Raw genomic sequence first — 16475 nt, forward strand, 5'->3', positions numbered from 1 at the left:
AGTAGAAACGTAAAGGAGCAACAACGGCTCAGCCACGAAGTGGTAGGCCACACAAGCTCACAGAATGGGACCGCTGAGTGCTGAAGAACATAGCGAGTAAAAATCGTCTGTCATCAGTTGCAATGTCAGCACAATACCTGTTTGATGGAAGCTTCATGAAATAGGTTTCCATGGGCGAGCAGCCGCACACAGGCCTAAGATCACCATGTGCAATGCCAAGCGTCGGCTGAAGTGCTGTAAAGCTCACCGCCTTTGGACTCTGGAGCAGTGGAAATGCATTCTCTGGAGTGATGAATTACGCTTCACCATCTGGCAGTCCGAAAGACTAATCTGAGTTCGCCAGATGCCAGGAGAACGCTACCTGACTGAATGCATAGTGCCGACTGTAAAGTTTGCTGGAGGAGGAATAATGGTCTGGGGCAGTTTTCGGTTCAGGTTCAGGATAGGCCCCTTAGTTCCAGTGAAGAGAAATCTTGACGCTACAGCATACAATGACATTCTAGACAATGCTGTGCTTCCAACATTGGAACGCTGACTGCGAGCCAGCCCTAATCGCCCAACATCAGTGTCTGACCTCACTAATGTTCTTGTGGGTGAATGGAAGCAAGTCCCCACAGTACTGTGGCTGTCCTCGTGAGAGACAGTTTCATCATAGCTCTTGATGTTTTTTTTGACTGCATTTGAAGAAACTTTCAAATGTTCCGGATTGACTGACCTTCATGTCTTAAAGTAATGATGGACTGTCATTTCTCTTTTCTTATTTGAGCTGTTCTTGCCATAATATGCACTTGGTCTTTTACCAAATAGGGCTATCTTCTGTATACCACCCTACCTTGTCACAACACAGAAGACAAAGAACAGTGAGACACAGGCTTAAATCTTAGACACACGGAAGGTAGGGTGAATACGGAGGGTACGGGGTAGCACAAGATGGACAGCAGTGGAACTCAGGACTCTGGAGATGGGAAAGAACCAATGAAACGAGGGGACAGTTTGACAGACTCTACCCGAAGGGGCAGGTCCCGTGTGGACAACCATACCCTCTGCCCAATGCAGTAGCGAGGAGTTGGGGTTCGGCAACGGTCTGCTTATAGCCGCCCTGGTTCTTCTCCAGGTACGTTGACAGCGGCAGACAAACATCTGGGCCGAGGGTACGCTGACCTCCTGCTCTTGTTCAGGGAAGAGTAGAGGCTGATACCTCATGGAGCACTCAAAAGAGAGTCCTGTGGAGAGTCCCGTGGAAGAACTGGGAAGAGTGTTCCGGGCATACTCCACCCAGACCAGTTGGCGGCTCCAGGTAGTGGAGTTGGTCTAGACCAGGCACCTTAAGGTGGTCTCCAGGTCTTGATTGGCTTGCTCCGATTCACCATTAGTTTGGGGATGGAATCCGGATGACAGGCTGGCCGATGACCCAAAACTGAGACGAGAACTGAGGACACCGTTCGGAGACCATGTCTACCGGGAGTCCATGGACCCGGAAGACATGCCTCACTATAAGCTGGGCCTTCTCCTTGGCAAAAGGTAGTTAGGGGAGAGGGATGAAATGGGCAGCCTTGGAGAACTGGTCGACTTCCATCAGAATGACAGTGTTGCCATCAGACGGAGGGAGCCCGGGGACAAAGTACAGAGATATCTGAGACCAAGGACGTGTAGGGAACGGTAGTGGCTGCAGTAAGCCAGAAGGAGCTTGCCGTGGAGTCTTGTTTTGAGCACACACAGTGCATGTGTTGACGAAGGCAGAGACGTCAGGGACCATTGTGGGCCACCAGAAACGTTGTCGAAGGAAGGCTAGTGTACGATGGGACCCTGGATGACAGGTCAGCCTGGAGGAATGAGTCCATTCCAGGACCCGGACTGGATTAGGGACAAAGAGCCGGTTAGTCAGGCCCCCTTCGGGTCCAGGCTAGGAGCGTTATGCCTTGAAGGTTCTCAATACCCCAATCCCCAGTGGCAGCAAGGCATGAGCTAGGGAGAATGGTTTCAGAGGTTGAGGGTGTGGCAGAGGAACTGTATAGGTGGGAGAGCGTGTCAGGCTTCACATTCTTTGACCCTGGGCAGTAGGAGATGGTGAAGTTAAATCTGGTGAACAAGAGGGCCCACCGGGCCTGCCTGGAGTTGAGGCACTTGGCTGTACGGCGATATTCCAAGTTTTTATGGTTGGTCCAGACCAGGAATGGCTGCTCTGCTCCTTCCAGCCAGTGCCTCCACTATTCCACTCCACTCAATGCCATCTTCACTGCCAGGAGTTCTCAGTTGCCAACATCGTAGTTCCTTTCAGCAGGATTGAGACGATAGGACAGGAAGGCACAGGGATGAAGCTTCTGGTCCTGGGAAGATCGCTGGGACAGGATGGCCCCCACTCCAACATCCGAAGCATCCACTTCCACCACAAATTGACGCGAGGGGTCCGGATGGATGAGGATGGGTGCCAAGAGGGGGACCGCCAGGGTGCTGTAACCCCAAATGAAATGGCAGTAGAAGTTTGTAAATCCAAGAAATTGTTGAAACTGCACCCTGGACGTTGGTTGAGGTCAATCCACTACTGCTTTCACCTTTCCAGGATCCATCTGAACATTGTCCTCAGCGATGACATATCCCAGAAAGGTGATTGTAGAGCGGTGAAACGCACACTTCTCGGCTTTCACAAACAGTTGGTTCTCCAGGAGGCGCTGAAGGACCTGTCTGACATGAAGAACATGTTCTTGTGCAGATCGGGAAAAAAACAGGATGTCATCAAGGTCCATGAACACAAACCCGTTTAGCATGTCCCGAAGCCCATCATTATCCAAATCCTGGAAAACAGCGGGGGCCTTGGTGAGTCCAAATGGCATGACCTGGTACTCAAAATGTCCACTGGCTGTGTTGAAGGCTGTCTTCCACTCTTCCCCCTTACGTATCTGAACCAGGTGGTAGGCATTTAGAAGGTCCAACTTAGAAAATATGGTGGCCCCCTGGGGAGGTTCAAATGCCGAGGAGAGGTAGGGGGTAAATATTCTTGACAGTAATGTCGTTAAGTCCCCGGGAGTCAATGCACGGACGCAGGTTCTTGTCCTTCTTCTCCACAAAGAAAAACCCTGCGCTGGAAGGAAATGCAGACGGACGGACGGCCCCAGTGACCAGAGAATCCTCTATGTACTCCTCCATAGCTTTGGTCTCTGGTCCGGACAGAGAATACAACAGACCCTGAGGTGGTGTAATGCCTGGGAGAAGGTCAATAGCACAGTCATAAGGATGGTGCGGGGGAAGGGAAGTAGCACGTGCCTAACTGAAGACCTCCAGGAGGTCATAGTACTCAGTGGGAACAGCAGAGACATCCACAGTCTTGCTAACGTCCTGAGGAAGACGACTTGGGGAAGGCTGTGCTGCTTGAAGGCAGTGGGAATGGCCAAATGGGCTCCAACCCAGGATAGAGCTTGTGGTCCAGTCAATCACAAGATTGTGTTTTTGTAGCCAGGAAAATACCAAAACAACTGGAACATGGGGAGATGCAATGAGGAGGAACTGTATGGTCTCACTGTGGTTACCAGAAACCTGTAATTGAACGGGCACAGTAATATGGGTGACTTCCCCTATAGAGCGGCCGTGGGCACAGAGAGAGGCACAGAGAGAGGCTGAGTGGGAATACCAAGCTCAGAAGCTATCGTGGCATCCATATGACATTCATCAGCCCCAGAGTCAATGACCACTCAGAGAGACTTGGATTGGTCTCCCCACAGCACAAGCACAAAAAAGGGTGTGCAGGTGATGGGAATTAGGGAACTCCCAGTCTAATTCACCATAGCACTGGTACCCACTCGAGACAAGGGTTTCCTAACAGGACAGGTAGCTATAAAGGGTCCTGCCCCTCCACAGTGCAGAAAACAATTACTGTTCATCCTCCGTGAGTGTTCCCCAACTGACAACCTAGCTCTTCCCAACTGCACAGGCTCAAGCTCCAACTCACCCATCGTAGATTCACGGGAGGGCTCAGGTGGCTTCAAATCCTCTCGGAAAAGCTGCCTTCGGAAACTTCATAGATTCAAGGAGCCATAGCGGGTGCACTAGTGTGCCCGAGACCAGACCTCCTCTCACTCATACGTTCCATTAGGCGTCCATCGATTTTTTATGGTTAGAGCGATAAGGGAGTCGAGGTCCAGAGGTAATTCCCGAGCAGCTAGCGCATCCTTGACATCCTCAGATAATTTGTGCAGAAAATTATCAGAAAGAGACTCCGGATACCAGGCACTCTCGGTGGCCAACGTGAGAAAAATCAACCGCGTAGTCTGCCACACTAAAGGAGTTTTGACGTAAGTCAAGCAGTTTACTGACCACCTTTCTCCCAGATACTGGAGACTCAAATACCTTTCTCACCTCTGCCATAAATTCCTCCAGATGACCACAAATTTTAGATTGTTGCTCCTAAACTGCTGTAGCCCAGGAGAGCGCCCTTCCCGACATTAGCGTAATGATATACGCTATCTTCGATAGGTCTGAAGGAAACGAAGATGGCTGTAGCTCAAAAATAAGTGAGCACTGAGAAAGAAAACCCTGGCAGGCACCAGGATTCCCCGAATATCGCTCTGGAGGAGGGAGGCAGGGTTCTCAGGGAGCCGGGATAGGCTGTACCAACTCACCACAGAGAGGGAAATAATTACTGGGTGATTGGGGTTTTTCAGAGGTGGCAGGCATCCTCTGAGATAACAGCATCCAGAACAGGCAAGGGTCAAAACTGGGAGGACTAGAAAGGAGGACTAGAAAAATAGCAAAGACAGGAGTACAGGAAAACCACTGGTGGACTTGGAACATACAAGACAAACTGGCACAGAGAGACCGGAAACACAGCGATAAATACACTGACACAGAGAGACAGGAAACACAGGGATAAATACACTGGAGAAAACAAGCGACACCTGGAGGGGGTGGAGGCAATAACGAGGACAGGTGAAACTGTTCAGGGTGTGACAGTACATCTCTGATCTTGTCAATATCAGATTTTTTTTTTTTTACTTACTGCGAATATAATCAGAATAGTCATCATCATAATAGTACATTAAAGTATCATACTTTATATGTTAATACATTACAAACATACATTTTCATTATGTAGTTCTCAAAATCTGTCCTAGACCAACCAATTTAAAGTCTATAGGTTTACCAAATGGTTAAGGGATTATAAATTAAGAGCGGTCGGATTAAGTAATTGTGAAATGTATTTGAACAAATGAGAAGATTCGTTTCATTCTCAAGAATGAGAATATCAACAGTAATGCGAGCATTGCATTGTGAAAAGCAATTACTCTCTATGAACATGTGAAACATTCAACTAGATGAAACACTGATTAAGTTTGGTGAAAAAGTGACTGCACGATTGTGTGTGTTGTACTTAGTCTACTGAAAATGTGCTTAGAGGTTTGAACTACCTTTTTGATAAATCGGTCCTGAGTTTTGTACTAAGTGTTGTAAAAATGTACCATATAGTTGTGACAAAAAAACTGTACTATTCTAATCTTGCTTTCCTCTTGGTCCATCATAGTTCCTGTTTGCAATCTTGAAACACCCATCAAAATAACTGGAGAGCACTTGGCCGCAAAGGAAGGTTCCTGCATTACAATCAAATGCACTGTTACCAGCTTGATGAAACATGAACAAGATCAATGGTTTTGGATGAAAAATGCAAAGTGGAATGACGTCATGAAGGACTTCACTGGCACAATTGTAATCAGTAACACGAAGGCCCAAACTCCTGCCCCTGAATTTGCAGACAGAGTAAAGTACATTGGTTCTGTGAATTTTGGACAGGTCACACAAAGCGACTGCAGCCTACTCATCAACAACCTGGAAAAGACTGACAGTGGGATCTACACATTCAGATATATAGGAAAGAATGACAAATGGATGACTGAAGCTGGTCTGAATCTTACAGTTGAAGGCAAGTTCACCTTACAGATACATCTGGATATTAATTTCCAATAATAATCCAAATAATCACCGCTATTCGATTGACAGTGTTGTAATGTACAATATGGTGTTCTGTCTCTGTCTGATGTCTTGCCACTGTAGATGACCCGTGCCAGGTTAGAGTTCAGAAGTTGAACCATTCAACAGTTATAGAGTCTGCGCCTGTGACCTTTCGATGCTTCACGTCAGGGGCATGTGGATCACACCCAGAGTTCACAGGGCTTGGTCAGACCGTAATGCCTGTTCACACCTACGAGGGTAACCGTGCAAGCAGTGCGGTCAGCTTTAATGCTAGCTGGCAGGATGATGGGAGGGTGCTCTCCTGTCAACCACAGGGGACCAAAGACCAGTGTGTGAGCAAGAGCATCAAGCTGACGGTTGAATGTGAGTTCGTTACTGACTTTCTAGTTCAAACTGTGTTTATCGAATCGCGGAAGTTCAGCGTTACAGCGTGATTGACATTTAAAGGCAATGTTCCTGTGTTAGCAGAGGCTGCATTCACGGTAAATGCTGCATATGTCGTCTCAAATCGGGAATTACCTTTAAATTTATATCCCACAATCTGTACCGCTTCAGCGACACAGATAGAGTAAAGTGCTTGATTAGCCTTATCATAACCATTGCATTCTTTTTGTTTCAAACCTTTTTTACTACAAAGAAATCACCCTACTAATTTGATTTGATGTTTTGTGCTTCTTGTTTTCAGAGTTGAGCAATTTCTATGATCACTTGACTTTTTTGTCTTCTCTTTAAAAGATGCCCCTAAGGAGACAATGGCAGTTGTACATTTGTCAACTGTAAAGGAAGGACAGCCGGTCACCCTCACTTGTTCCAGCAGAGGGCACCCAAATGCTACTTACTCCTGGTTTAAAGACAGTCAAAAGACCCAATTCAGGGGAACAGAATTGTTGATCCGATCTACCACATCTACACACAGCGGGAATTACTACTGCAAAGCTGTAAACCAACATGGGACCCAAAACTCAAACGTTGTTACAATCAATGTTAAATGTGAGATATTCCTTATTTGTGTCATCCAGATATACATTTTGTATCATAGGGAAATGAAATCGAGGAAGAATTCCTTTAAATAATGTTTTAGGCCGTCTCTATCTCACATCCATGCTCATATACATTGTGGAATTGACTTTTTAATACATAGACAATGAAGGCAGCCGACACAGTTTTTATTCAATTGGAATACTCTTCTCTTTCAGATGCTCCTGTCGGAGTGCACATTGAAACAAATAAGGATCGAGCTACAATCAAAGAAGGAGACAAAATCAAATTAACTTGCGTGGCGAAAAGCAACCCTGAAGCGCATTCATGGTCTTGGTTCAAAGACAAAAGAAAAATAACCAATGCTTTAAAGGAGTATACCTTCAGTAGTGTACAGCCAGATGACGGAGGACTTTACTCCTGTGAGGCGAGGAATGATGTTGGCAGGGGAAGGTCATCATCAGGATATCAGATAACCGTTTCCTGTACGTCTTTTTCCGTTTTAGCATGTTCAAACACTGTACAGGGAACAACAATTATCAATTAAAATGGTATGCTGAATGTCAAATTCTTACATCCTTCCAATATCAATATCAGGAACTACTCAGTAATATACACGGTGCTGAATAAATTAATATACAGTACCAGTCACAAGTTTGGACACACCTAGTTATTCAAAGTTTTTTTTGTTTTCACTATTTCCTACATTGTAGAATAATAGTGAAGACATCAAAACTATGAAATGGCACATGTGGAATCATGTAGTAACCACAAAAGTGTTAAACAAATCAAAATATATTTTGTATTTGAGATTCTTTAAAGTAGCCACCCTTTGCCTTGATGACAGCTTTGCTCACTCTTGGCATTCTCACAGCCTGTTTCATGAGGTAGTCACCTGGAATACGTTTGAATTAACAGGTGTGCCTTGTTACACGCTAATTTGTGGAATTTCTTTCCTTCTTAATGCGTTTGAGCCAATCAGTTGTGTTGTGACAAGGTAGGGGTTGTAAAGAACATAGCCCTATTTGGTAAAAGACCAAGTCCATATTATGGCAAGAACAGCTCAAATAAGCAAAGAGAACGACTGTCCATCATTACTTCAGGACATGAAAATCAGTCAATCCGGAACATTTCAAGAAATTTGAAAGTTTCTTCCAGTGCAGTCGCAAATATCGTCAAGCACTATGATGAAACTGGCTCTCATGAGGACTGCCACAGGAAAGGATGTTACCTCTGCTGCAGAGGATAAGTTCATTAGTTTGCAGCCCAAATAAATGCTTTACAGAGTTCAAGTACCAGACACATCTCAGCATCAACTGTTCAGAGGAGACTGCATGAGACTGTGTGAATCAGGCCTTCATCGTTGAATTGCAGCAAAGAAACCACTACTAAAGGACAAGAAACACGAGCAATGGACATTTGACTGGTGGAAATGTGTCCTTTGGTCTGTGGTTCCCACCATGAAGCATGGAGTAGGAGGTGTGATGGTTTGGGGGTGCTTTGCTGGTGACACTGTCGGTGATTTATTTAGAATTCAAGGCACACTTAACCAGCATGGCTAGCACAGCATTCTGCAGCGATACGGCATCTCATCTGGTTTGCGCTTCGTGGGACTATTGTTTGTATTTGATGGAGTGATGCATCAAATGACCTGGCCTCCACAATCACCCAACCTCAACCCAATTGAGATGATTTGGGATGAGTTGGACCGCAGGAAAAGCAGCCAACAAGTGAACAGTATTTTTTTAATTTTAACTAGGCAAGTAAGTTAAGAACAAGTTCTTATTTACAATGACGGCCTACCCCGGGAATACCTTAACAACGCTCGGCCAATTGTGCGCCGCCATATAGGACTCCCAATCACAGCCAGTTATGATACAGCCTGGAATCAAACCAGGGTCTGTAGTGACGCCTTTAGCACTGAGATGCAGAGCCCTAGACTGCAGCACCACTCGGGAGCCCATACATGGGAAGTCCTACAAGACCAGGTGAAGCCGGTTGAGAGAATGCCAAGAGGGTGAAAGCTGTCATCAAGGCAAAGGGTGGCTACTTTGAAAAATCTAAAATATATTTTGATTTGTTTAATACTTTTTTTGGTTACTACATGATTCCATATGTGCTAATTCATAGTTTTGATGTCTTCATTATTAGAAAATAGTAAAACATAAAGAAAACCCTTTGAATGAGTAGGTGTGTCCAAACTTTTGATTGATACTATATATATCTGTTATCTTTTGCAGATGTTCCAAGAAACACTCACATCACCCAAAGCGGAGGTTCCCACGACAACCAGGTGAAGGCAGGCTCTCAGCTATGTCTCACCTGTGTGGCTGAGGCCCATCCTGCGCCCAGTGTCTACACCTGGTACCACCATAGTGGAGTATTACCACATAGACTAAGCTCCATCACAGGCCCCAAACATACCCTACTCTTGGTTAGGGTGGGCGTCACAGACGAGGGGTGTTACATTTGTAGGGCCACCAATGACATCGGCACGGGACAGAACAGCAGCATGTCATGCTTCCGTGTTCTATGTGAGTATTATTCATCACAGCTGTAAAAGCTGTTCTTATTGTATAAATGCATCCAGATCTCATATCATAGCCTCCTCTTACTCGGTATCTGAGCACTGCTGAGCCCATTTCACCTCTCAAAAAGAACAGCTAATAGATTAATAGATGTCATAGAAGATATTTTGGTTAGCTTATTCATGATGACGTTTTACACATGGCAGCCTCTGTGTTCATGTTTGTGTTCATATTTGAAATGTGTATGTTGTATCTACAGTCCTCTCTGACAAACATTTGAATAGGTACAATTAAATATTTGAATCCTCTCTACAGATGGCCCAACCAAACCAGTGCTTTCTATGGTGCGCACGGCCCAGGAGGGCCACCTGGTTCGTATCAACTGCACCGTGCAGAGTTTCCCAGACTCTCAGCTCACTCTGACATGGACTCCCCGTCCCTCTGTCTCACCAATGTCTAGCTCCCTTCTTCAAATGCAGCCTCAACCAGTTCTTGGGTTCCTCCAACATTCTACCAATGTTGTCCGGGGTTCTTTTAATGTTACATTCCTGCAAGGAGGGGTTTATACCTGTCGAGCCCAGAACTCTGAGGGGAGGAGCAGCACAGAGGAGGAGCTGGAGATTACATGTGAGTACAATGCATCATCGTCACCGTCATCACCGTCATCACCGCCATCACCGTCATCACCGTCATCATCCTTCTATTATTATTATGATGAAATAGTCAAACATGTTTGATTTCCAAGATAAACATTTTCCATTATGCTTTCTCTGCTATGACACCTACAGACAGCCCCAAAAATGTGATGGCCTCTGCTCACCCTGACACCGTCCTGACTGAAAACAGCCAGCTGGTTCTTACCTGCACGGCTCGTTCCAACCCCCATGCCACCAAATACACCTGGATCCAGATCAGCGCAGGAGAGACCAGGGTAGTGGGGCTGGTCCAGAAGTTGACGGTGATGTCCACAACCCCATCCCATAGTGGACTGTACAGGTGCACTGCCCAGAACTCCTTAGGAACTGGGAAATCGCAACAGGTTGAAGTTAAAGTCAAGTGTGAGTACATCTCTGTCGCCGCTTTATGACAACTACCCATAGGATATACACCCTATGTAGATCTGAGAGGAATTAATAGATATTAATAAGGTGATAATTCCACCTGGCCTATCAGAGGGCAAGATGGAGGGAGATGAACCATACTGCTTACTGCAATCCTCTCAGATCTACATTTGGGATCAGCGTCATCCTTTCAAATGGGTTCAGGTCCTCTATAACTTTCTGGAATAAAGACTTAAGTGGTCATTTGTGTAGAGCTTGAATTTATGTTCTTCTAATACTATAACTAAAGACAATTCAACACAAGGAAAATGCAAATGCATATTTCTATTCAAATGTATAAGAATCGTTTTATTCCATCATCTTCCATCACAGATGCTCCAAAGCTCACAAAGGTCATTCACAACATGACCAATAGGTGGCAGAGTGATGGGGGGAGCCCTGTGGCACTGACCTGCCGCAGTCACAGTTACCCCCCTGTCTACAGCTACAAGTGGTACAGGCTGGTCGAGGAAAGGGAGCATTTCATCATCAATCACCAGAACATCACTGTCCACCCGGACAAGCCCGGGACGTACTACTGTGTCGCCACCAATTCCATGGGGGGGAAAGAATCTGGAAGAGTCGAGCTGTTTCTCAACCGTGAGTGCATAGTGACTGACAGCCACTTTGGAAAATCAATAGAGTACAGAAGTGTGACTTATTCTGACTAACATTTTTACCTCAGTATTTCTATCTCACTTTTGATATTCATCTGAGGCCTTACACTCTTAGAAAAAAAGGGTTCCAAAAGAGGTGTTCAGCTATCCCCATAAGATAACCCTTTCTGGCTCCAGATAGAACCCTTTTTGGCTCCAGATAGAACCCTCTGTAGAAAAGGTTTCTACCTAGAACCAAATAGGGTTCTTCAAAGGGTTCCCCTATGGGGACAGCCGAAGAACCCTTTAAGGTTCTAGATAGCACCCTTCTTTCTAAGAGTGTTGCATATTTCATTCTCCCCCTGATATGCCACCTAAATGTATGAATCAATGATGATACAGGCCTTAAAAACCATCCTTCAATATGCTAAATGTATTGTATGCATACAGTAAGACAGTATGTAACAACACATAGGTGACATTGGCATTTAAAGTCACAGTTCCACACAAAATGCCAAAGACTGTAGCCAGTGTCTGAATGGTCCAATATTGATCCATTTCTCTTTATCGTTACTCCTCCCTCTGTTCTCTCATCGCAGGAAGTGTCTTCCATGTCCTCTCTCTCGTCCTTCCTTTCTGCTGTGTTCCGCTTGTTCTTTTACTCATCTTTCTGGTCTACAGGTGAGTCCTCTGTCAACACTTACTCACTTCACTCCTCTTATTTATAAAATAGTAATTACTAATAGTCATTAGTAATGACTGGAAACTCACCACAACACCGTTTGTGTGAAATATCGACTTTTTGTTTTGTGTTTTTCAGACACAAGAGAATCAAATCGATCCATCAGGGGACATCACATAAACTGCCTTGTTGTGTTCACTTTGGTTTTCTGGTACTGTAACATTCCACAAATACTGCATTATTCTCTTCTATTTATTCTGTAGTTCATTTTGTGAAAATCCCTAGTTAATTGTGTGTGTGTGTGTCACCGTCAGAGCTGGCGTAATGGCACAAGTGAGAACCTGGTGAGTGAAGGGGGTGCAGCGGCATCAGAGCCCCCGGGGAGCAGCAGAGATCAGCTGTACCACCCAGAGCCCCTGCCCCAACCGCAGCATCCCCATCCCAGCAGGACGTCAGGTCCAGACAGCACGTAAGAGCATCAGACATGGTCTCACACAGACAAGATCACACTGTAGACAAACACACATAAGCACCCACGTTTGTATGCACACGTGCACACAGAGACACACACGTCTGGATGGGCAGACATACGCAAGTCTCAATGAGACCATTTAGCAGGCCTCCCTCACATACAATGGGATTCCATTATACTAGTTACTGTGGATCACCACTACTTTCTGTCTCAGTTTGAACATCTAAAGGACGATATAGACCTGTGTCTACTTGTCAGTCTTGGCAGAGTGATTCAATTGTTGTTTTTTTCATCTTTAAAGGTCCACCTCTGACATATACACTGCATACAGTGTTCTGAAGGTACCAGGTGGAAAGCAGGTGAGAGAAATCGAACAGTGTTGTTGAAGGGATGAAATATGGAGGAGAGAGGCCTTTATATGCTGTATATAGCTCTACAGTTTACTCAATCAATGACTATTACAATCATTCAGTATTCAGTACGTCAAAAATGCCTGAGCGTAGTGGCATGTAGCCTAGTGGTTAGAGCGTTGGGCCAGTAGCAAAAGGTTGTTAGATCAAAACCCCAAGCTGACAAGGTAAAAATCTGTTCTGACTTTGAGCAAAGCAGTTAATCCACTGTTCCTAGACTGTCATTGTAAATAAGAATTTGTTCTTAACTAACTTGCCTAGTTAAATATAAACAAATAAGTAGCATATACATTGTACAGTAATGAAGGGATGAACTAACTATTTCAATTCTTGACATTCTCTTTAATGCATTCCATCTCATTTATTCAGGGTCTTTCACCAAGCCATCCAATCAGAAAAAAAGATGAACACACTGAACACACACAGGAACCTGAAGTGAACTATGCGTCGCTGCAATTCAAGGGCCAGGAGATGTAAGATTGAACATTTTTCTGAGAATGTGGGGAAGGCAGATGAAACCAGGATAGGTTCAAATTAAAACCCATCACATTGGCCTCCTGAGTAGGGCAGCGGTCTAAGGCACTGCATCGCAGTGCTAGAGGCGTCACTATAGACCCGGGTTCGATCCCAGGCTGTGTGGCAGCAGGCTGTGACTGTGAGACCCATGAGATGGCGCACAATTGGCCCAGCATTGTTAGGGCAGGGTTTGGCCGGCCGGGGATGTCCTTGTCCCATCGTGCTCTAGCGACTCCTTGTAACTTCCGGGTTAAGCGAGCAGTGTGTCAAGAAGCAGTGCAGCTTGGAGGATGCATGGCTCTCAATCTTCACCTCTCCCGAGTCCGTATGGTAGTTGCAGCAATTGGACAAGACTGTAACTACCAATTGGATATTAATTATAATAATAAAAAACAAATCACTTCACATTTGCAGTGCGGTGTCCATTTTAGGGCAACCCCCAGGCTCAAGCCTAACCCTTTGAGGCTGAGGCTGTCCTAAAATCAACACCGTACTACAGTACAGTAGAGAGCATTCTTCAGTCATTCCAAAAGGTGAATGCATATGATGTGGGAAAACATACAAATGACCTCAAATACATCATAAATTGATATTACCCTACCATAATGTAGTAATGTATTGAAACCACTCATGTGAAAATGACTGTAGTAGTCAACCAAAACGTACGTAGGGAAATAACCTGATGAGACAACAGATATGAGTCAAACGCTTACAATGACACAACTTGTCTTCCAGGGGTAGCTTGGGTCCTAGAGACCAAGCGAGAGAGGATGACGTCTATGCTAAGGTTGGCAAGCCAAAGCTGAAGGAAAAGGTCAGTCAACCGTAATAACAAATGTGTAAACCAAAACAATGGGCAACATCACACATGGGCCCTTATGCCATGAAGTTACACTGTAACGTCATTGATCACCCGAATGTCATTTTTCAGCTTTACACTGTAACTGCAGCTAAGATAGGCCTGCATATAATAATGAGTGAATTTAAAGGAAGCTAGTCAAATTCTGCTTCAATTGAATTATTTGTATAGTTACTCTGTAACTCTGTAACCACATGAACTCAATATAAAGTTAAACTAAACATTGCGAATGGAAACTTTGAAGTTACAAAACTCCACTGTTACTGAAACAGGATATTGAGGTAAGAGTACACAGAGATCCTGTAAATGACGTAAGATGAACCACAAATAGAATTACATCATAGAAAATGTGTCGTAGGAGAAATACTGATGTAAAAAAAAGCAAGAGGACATTTAGAAGGATGTTTGTACAGACAGTCCAGCAGTAGCAGAAGGGGGTATCACAGCTGCAAAGAAAATGGGAAAATGACTTAATGTGTTTTACTGGACCTTGATGTTAGCACTTGATAGTTTGGAAAAGGCAAATGAACTCGTACAGTGTTAAGATATTTGATAAGAATAATTTTGAAAAAAAATATGACTGCCCAAGACAATAAATATTCTCCAGATTTACAAAATAGCAACATTCGAGCTGCTTAATTTGTATGAATCTCTTTCTATATTCAGACTAATAAGTGCAATGACTACGAGAACATTAAGGAAGTGTGTGCTTCGAAGCCCACCATCGAGCCAAACATGGACACGGAGACAGCGAGCAGTGAGGATGACGTGGAGATCAGCTACTCTGAGGTCATGTTCAGAGCAAAGCCAGGACACCAGACAGTCTGTAGTTCTGTCCCTCGCCACCATAGGGCAGGCCACAGCAGCAGCTCAGATGAAGAAGACTACATAACCCAGTACTCTGATGTTAAAATATAAGAGGAAGTTTCATTCATAGTCCAAAAAAAGTATTAAGGTTTGTTTGTAAATAGTTGTATCACACCTACAGTACCAGTCAAAAGTTTGGACACACCTACTCATTTAAGGGTTTTTCATTATTTTTACTATTTTATACATTGTAGAATAATAGTGAAAACATCCAAATTATGAAATAACACATATGGAATCATGTAGTAACTAAAAAAGTGTTAAACAAATAAAAATGTATGTTATATTTGAGATTATTCAAAGTAGCCACCCTTTGCCTTGATGACAGCTTTGCACACTCTTGGCATTCTCTCAACCAGTTTCATGAGATAGTCACCTGGAATGCATTTAAATTAACAGGTGTGCCTTGTTAAAAGTTCATTTGTGGAATTTCTTTCCTTCTTAATGAGTTTGAGCCAATCAGTTGTGTTGTGACAAGGTAGGGGTGGTATAAAGAAGATGGCCCTATTTGGTAAAAGATCAAGTCCATATTATGGCAAGAACAGCTCAAATAAGCAAAAAGAAATGGCAGTCCATCATTAATTTAAGACATGAAGGTAATTTAATCTGGAACATTTCAAGAACTTTGAAAGTTTCCTCAAGTGCAGTTGCAAAAACCATCATGCGCTATGATGAAACTGGCTCTCATGAGGACACGCTACAGGAAAGGAAGACCCAGAGTTACCTCTGCTGCAGAGGATACGTTCATTAGAGTTAACTGCACCTCACAGCCCAAATAAATGCTTCACAGAGTTCAAATAACAGACACATCTCATCATCAACTGTTCAGAGGAGACTGCATGAATCAGGCCTTCATGGTCGAATTGCTGCAAAGAAACCACTACTAAAGGACACCAATAAGAAGAAGAGACTTGCTTGGGCAAGAAACAAAAGCAATGCACATTAGACCGGTGGAAATCTATCCTTTGGTCTGATGACTCCAAATTTGTGATTTTTGGTTCCAACTGCTGTCTTTGTGAGACGCAGAGTAGGTGAACCGATTATCTCCGTATGTGTGGTTCCAATCCGTGAAGCATGGGGGAGGAGGTGCTATGGTGTAGGGGTGCTTTGCTGGTGACACTGTCCCTGATTTATTTAGAATTCAAGGCACGCTTAACCAGCATGGCTACCACAGCATTCTGCAGCGATACACCATCCGATCTGGTTTGCGCTTAGTGGGACTATCATTTGTTTTTCAACATGACAATGACCCGAAACACACCTCCAGGCTGTGTAAGAACTATTTGACCAAGAAGGAGAGTGATAGAGTGCTGCATCAGATGACCTGGCCTCCACAATCACCTGATCTCAACCCAATTGAGATGGTTTGGGATGAGTTGGACTGCAGAGCGAAGAAAAAGCAGTGCTCAGCATATGTGGGAACTCCTTCAAGACTGTTGGAAAAGCATTCCTCATGATGCTGGTTGAGAGAATTCCAAGAGTGTACAAAGTTGTCATCAAGGCAAAGGG

General features: G+C 44.4%; 1 protein-coding gene across 2 annotated transcripts in view; it reads left to right on the forward strand.

The window, feature by feature from the left end:
- Positions 1-15168, forward strand: part of si:dkey-24p1.1 (uncharacterized protein LOC556718 homolog) — a 36821-nt gene extending 21653 nt beyond the window's left edge. Inside the window, exons 3-17 of one of the 2 annotated variants that reach the window (XM_042312301.1) lie at positions 5513-5908; positions 6040-6321; positions 6694-6948; positions 7155-7421; positions 9177-9470; positions 9780-10091; positions 10253-10522; positions 10898-11164; positions 11760-11841; positions 11981-12053; positions 12157-12311; positions 12616-12673; positions 13094-13197; positions 13976-14054; positions 14766-15168. In XM_042312301.1, the coding sequence (XP_042168235.1) occupies positions 5513-5908; positions 6040-6321; positions 6694-6948; positions 7155-7421; positions 9177-9470; positions 9780-10091; positions 10253-10522; positions 10898-11164; positions 11760-11841; positions 11981-12053; positions 12157-12311; positions 12616-12673; positions 13094-13197; positions 13976-14054; positions 14766-15017 (3146 nt within the window). In that variant the 3' untranslated portion in view covers positions 15018-15168. The remainder of the gene's footprint in view (positions 1-5512; positions 5909-6039; positions 6322-6693; positions 6949-7154; positions 7422-9176; positions 9471-9779; positions 10092-10252; positions 10523-10897; positions 11165-11759; positions 11842-11980; positions 12054-12156; positions 12312-12615; positions 12674-13093; positions 13198-13975; positions 14055-14765) is intronic. The other variant, XM_042312306.1, reaches the window with a different exon arrangement.
- Positions 15169-16475: the final 1307 nt, after the last annotated feature.

The sequence above is a fragment of the Oncorhynchus tshawytscha genome, linkage group LG03, assembly GCF_018296145.1.
Source record: "Oncorhynchus tshawytscha isolate Ot180627B linkage group LG03, Otsh_v2.0, whole genome shotgun sequence".
In the NCBI taxonomy this organism is placed as follows: domain Eukaryota; kingdom Metazoa; phylum Chordata; class Actinopteri; order Salmoniformes; family Salmonidae; genus Oncorhynchus; species Oncorhynchus tshawytscha.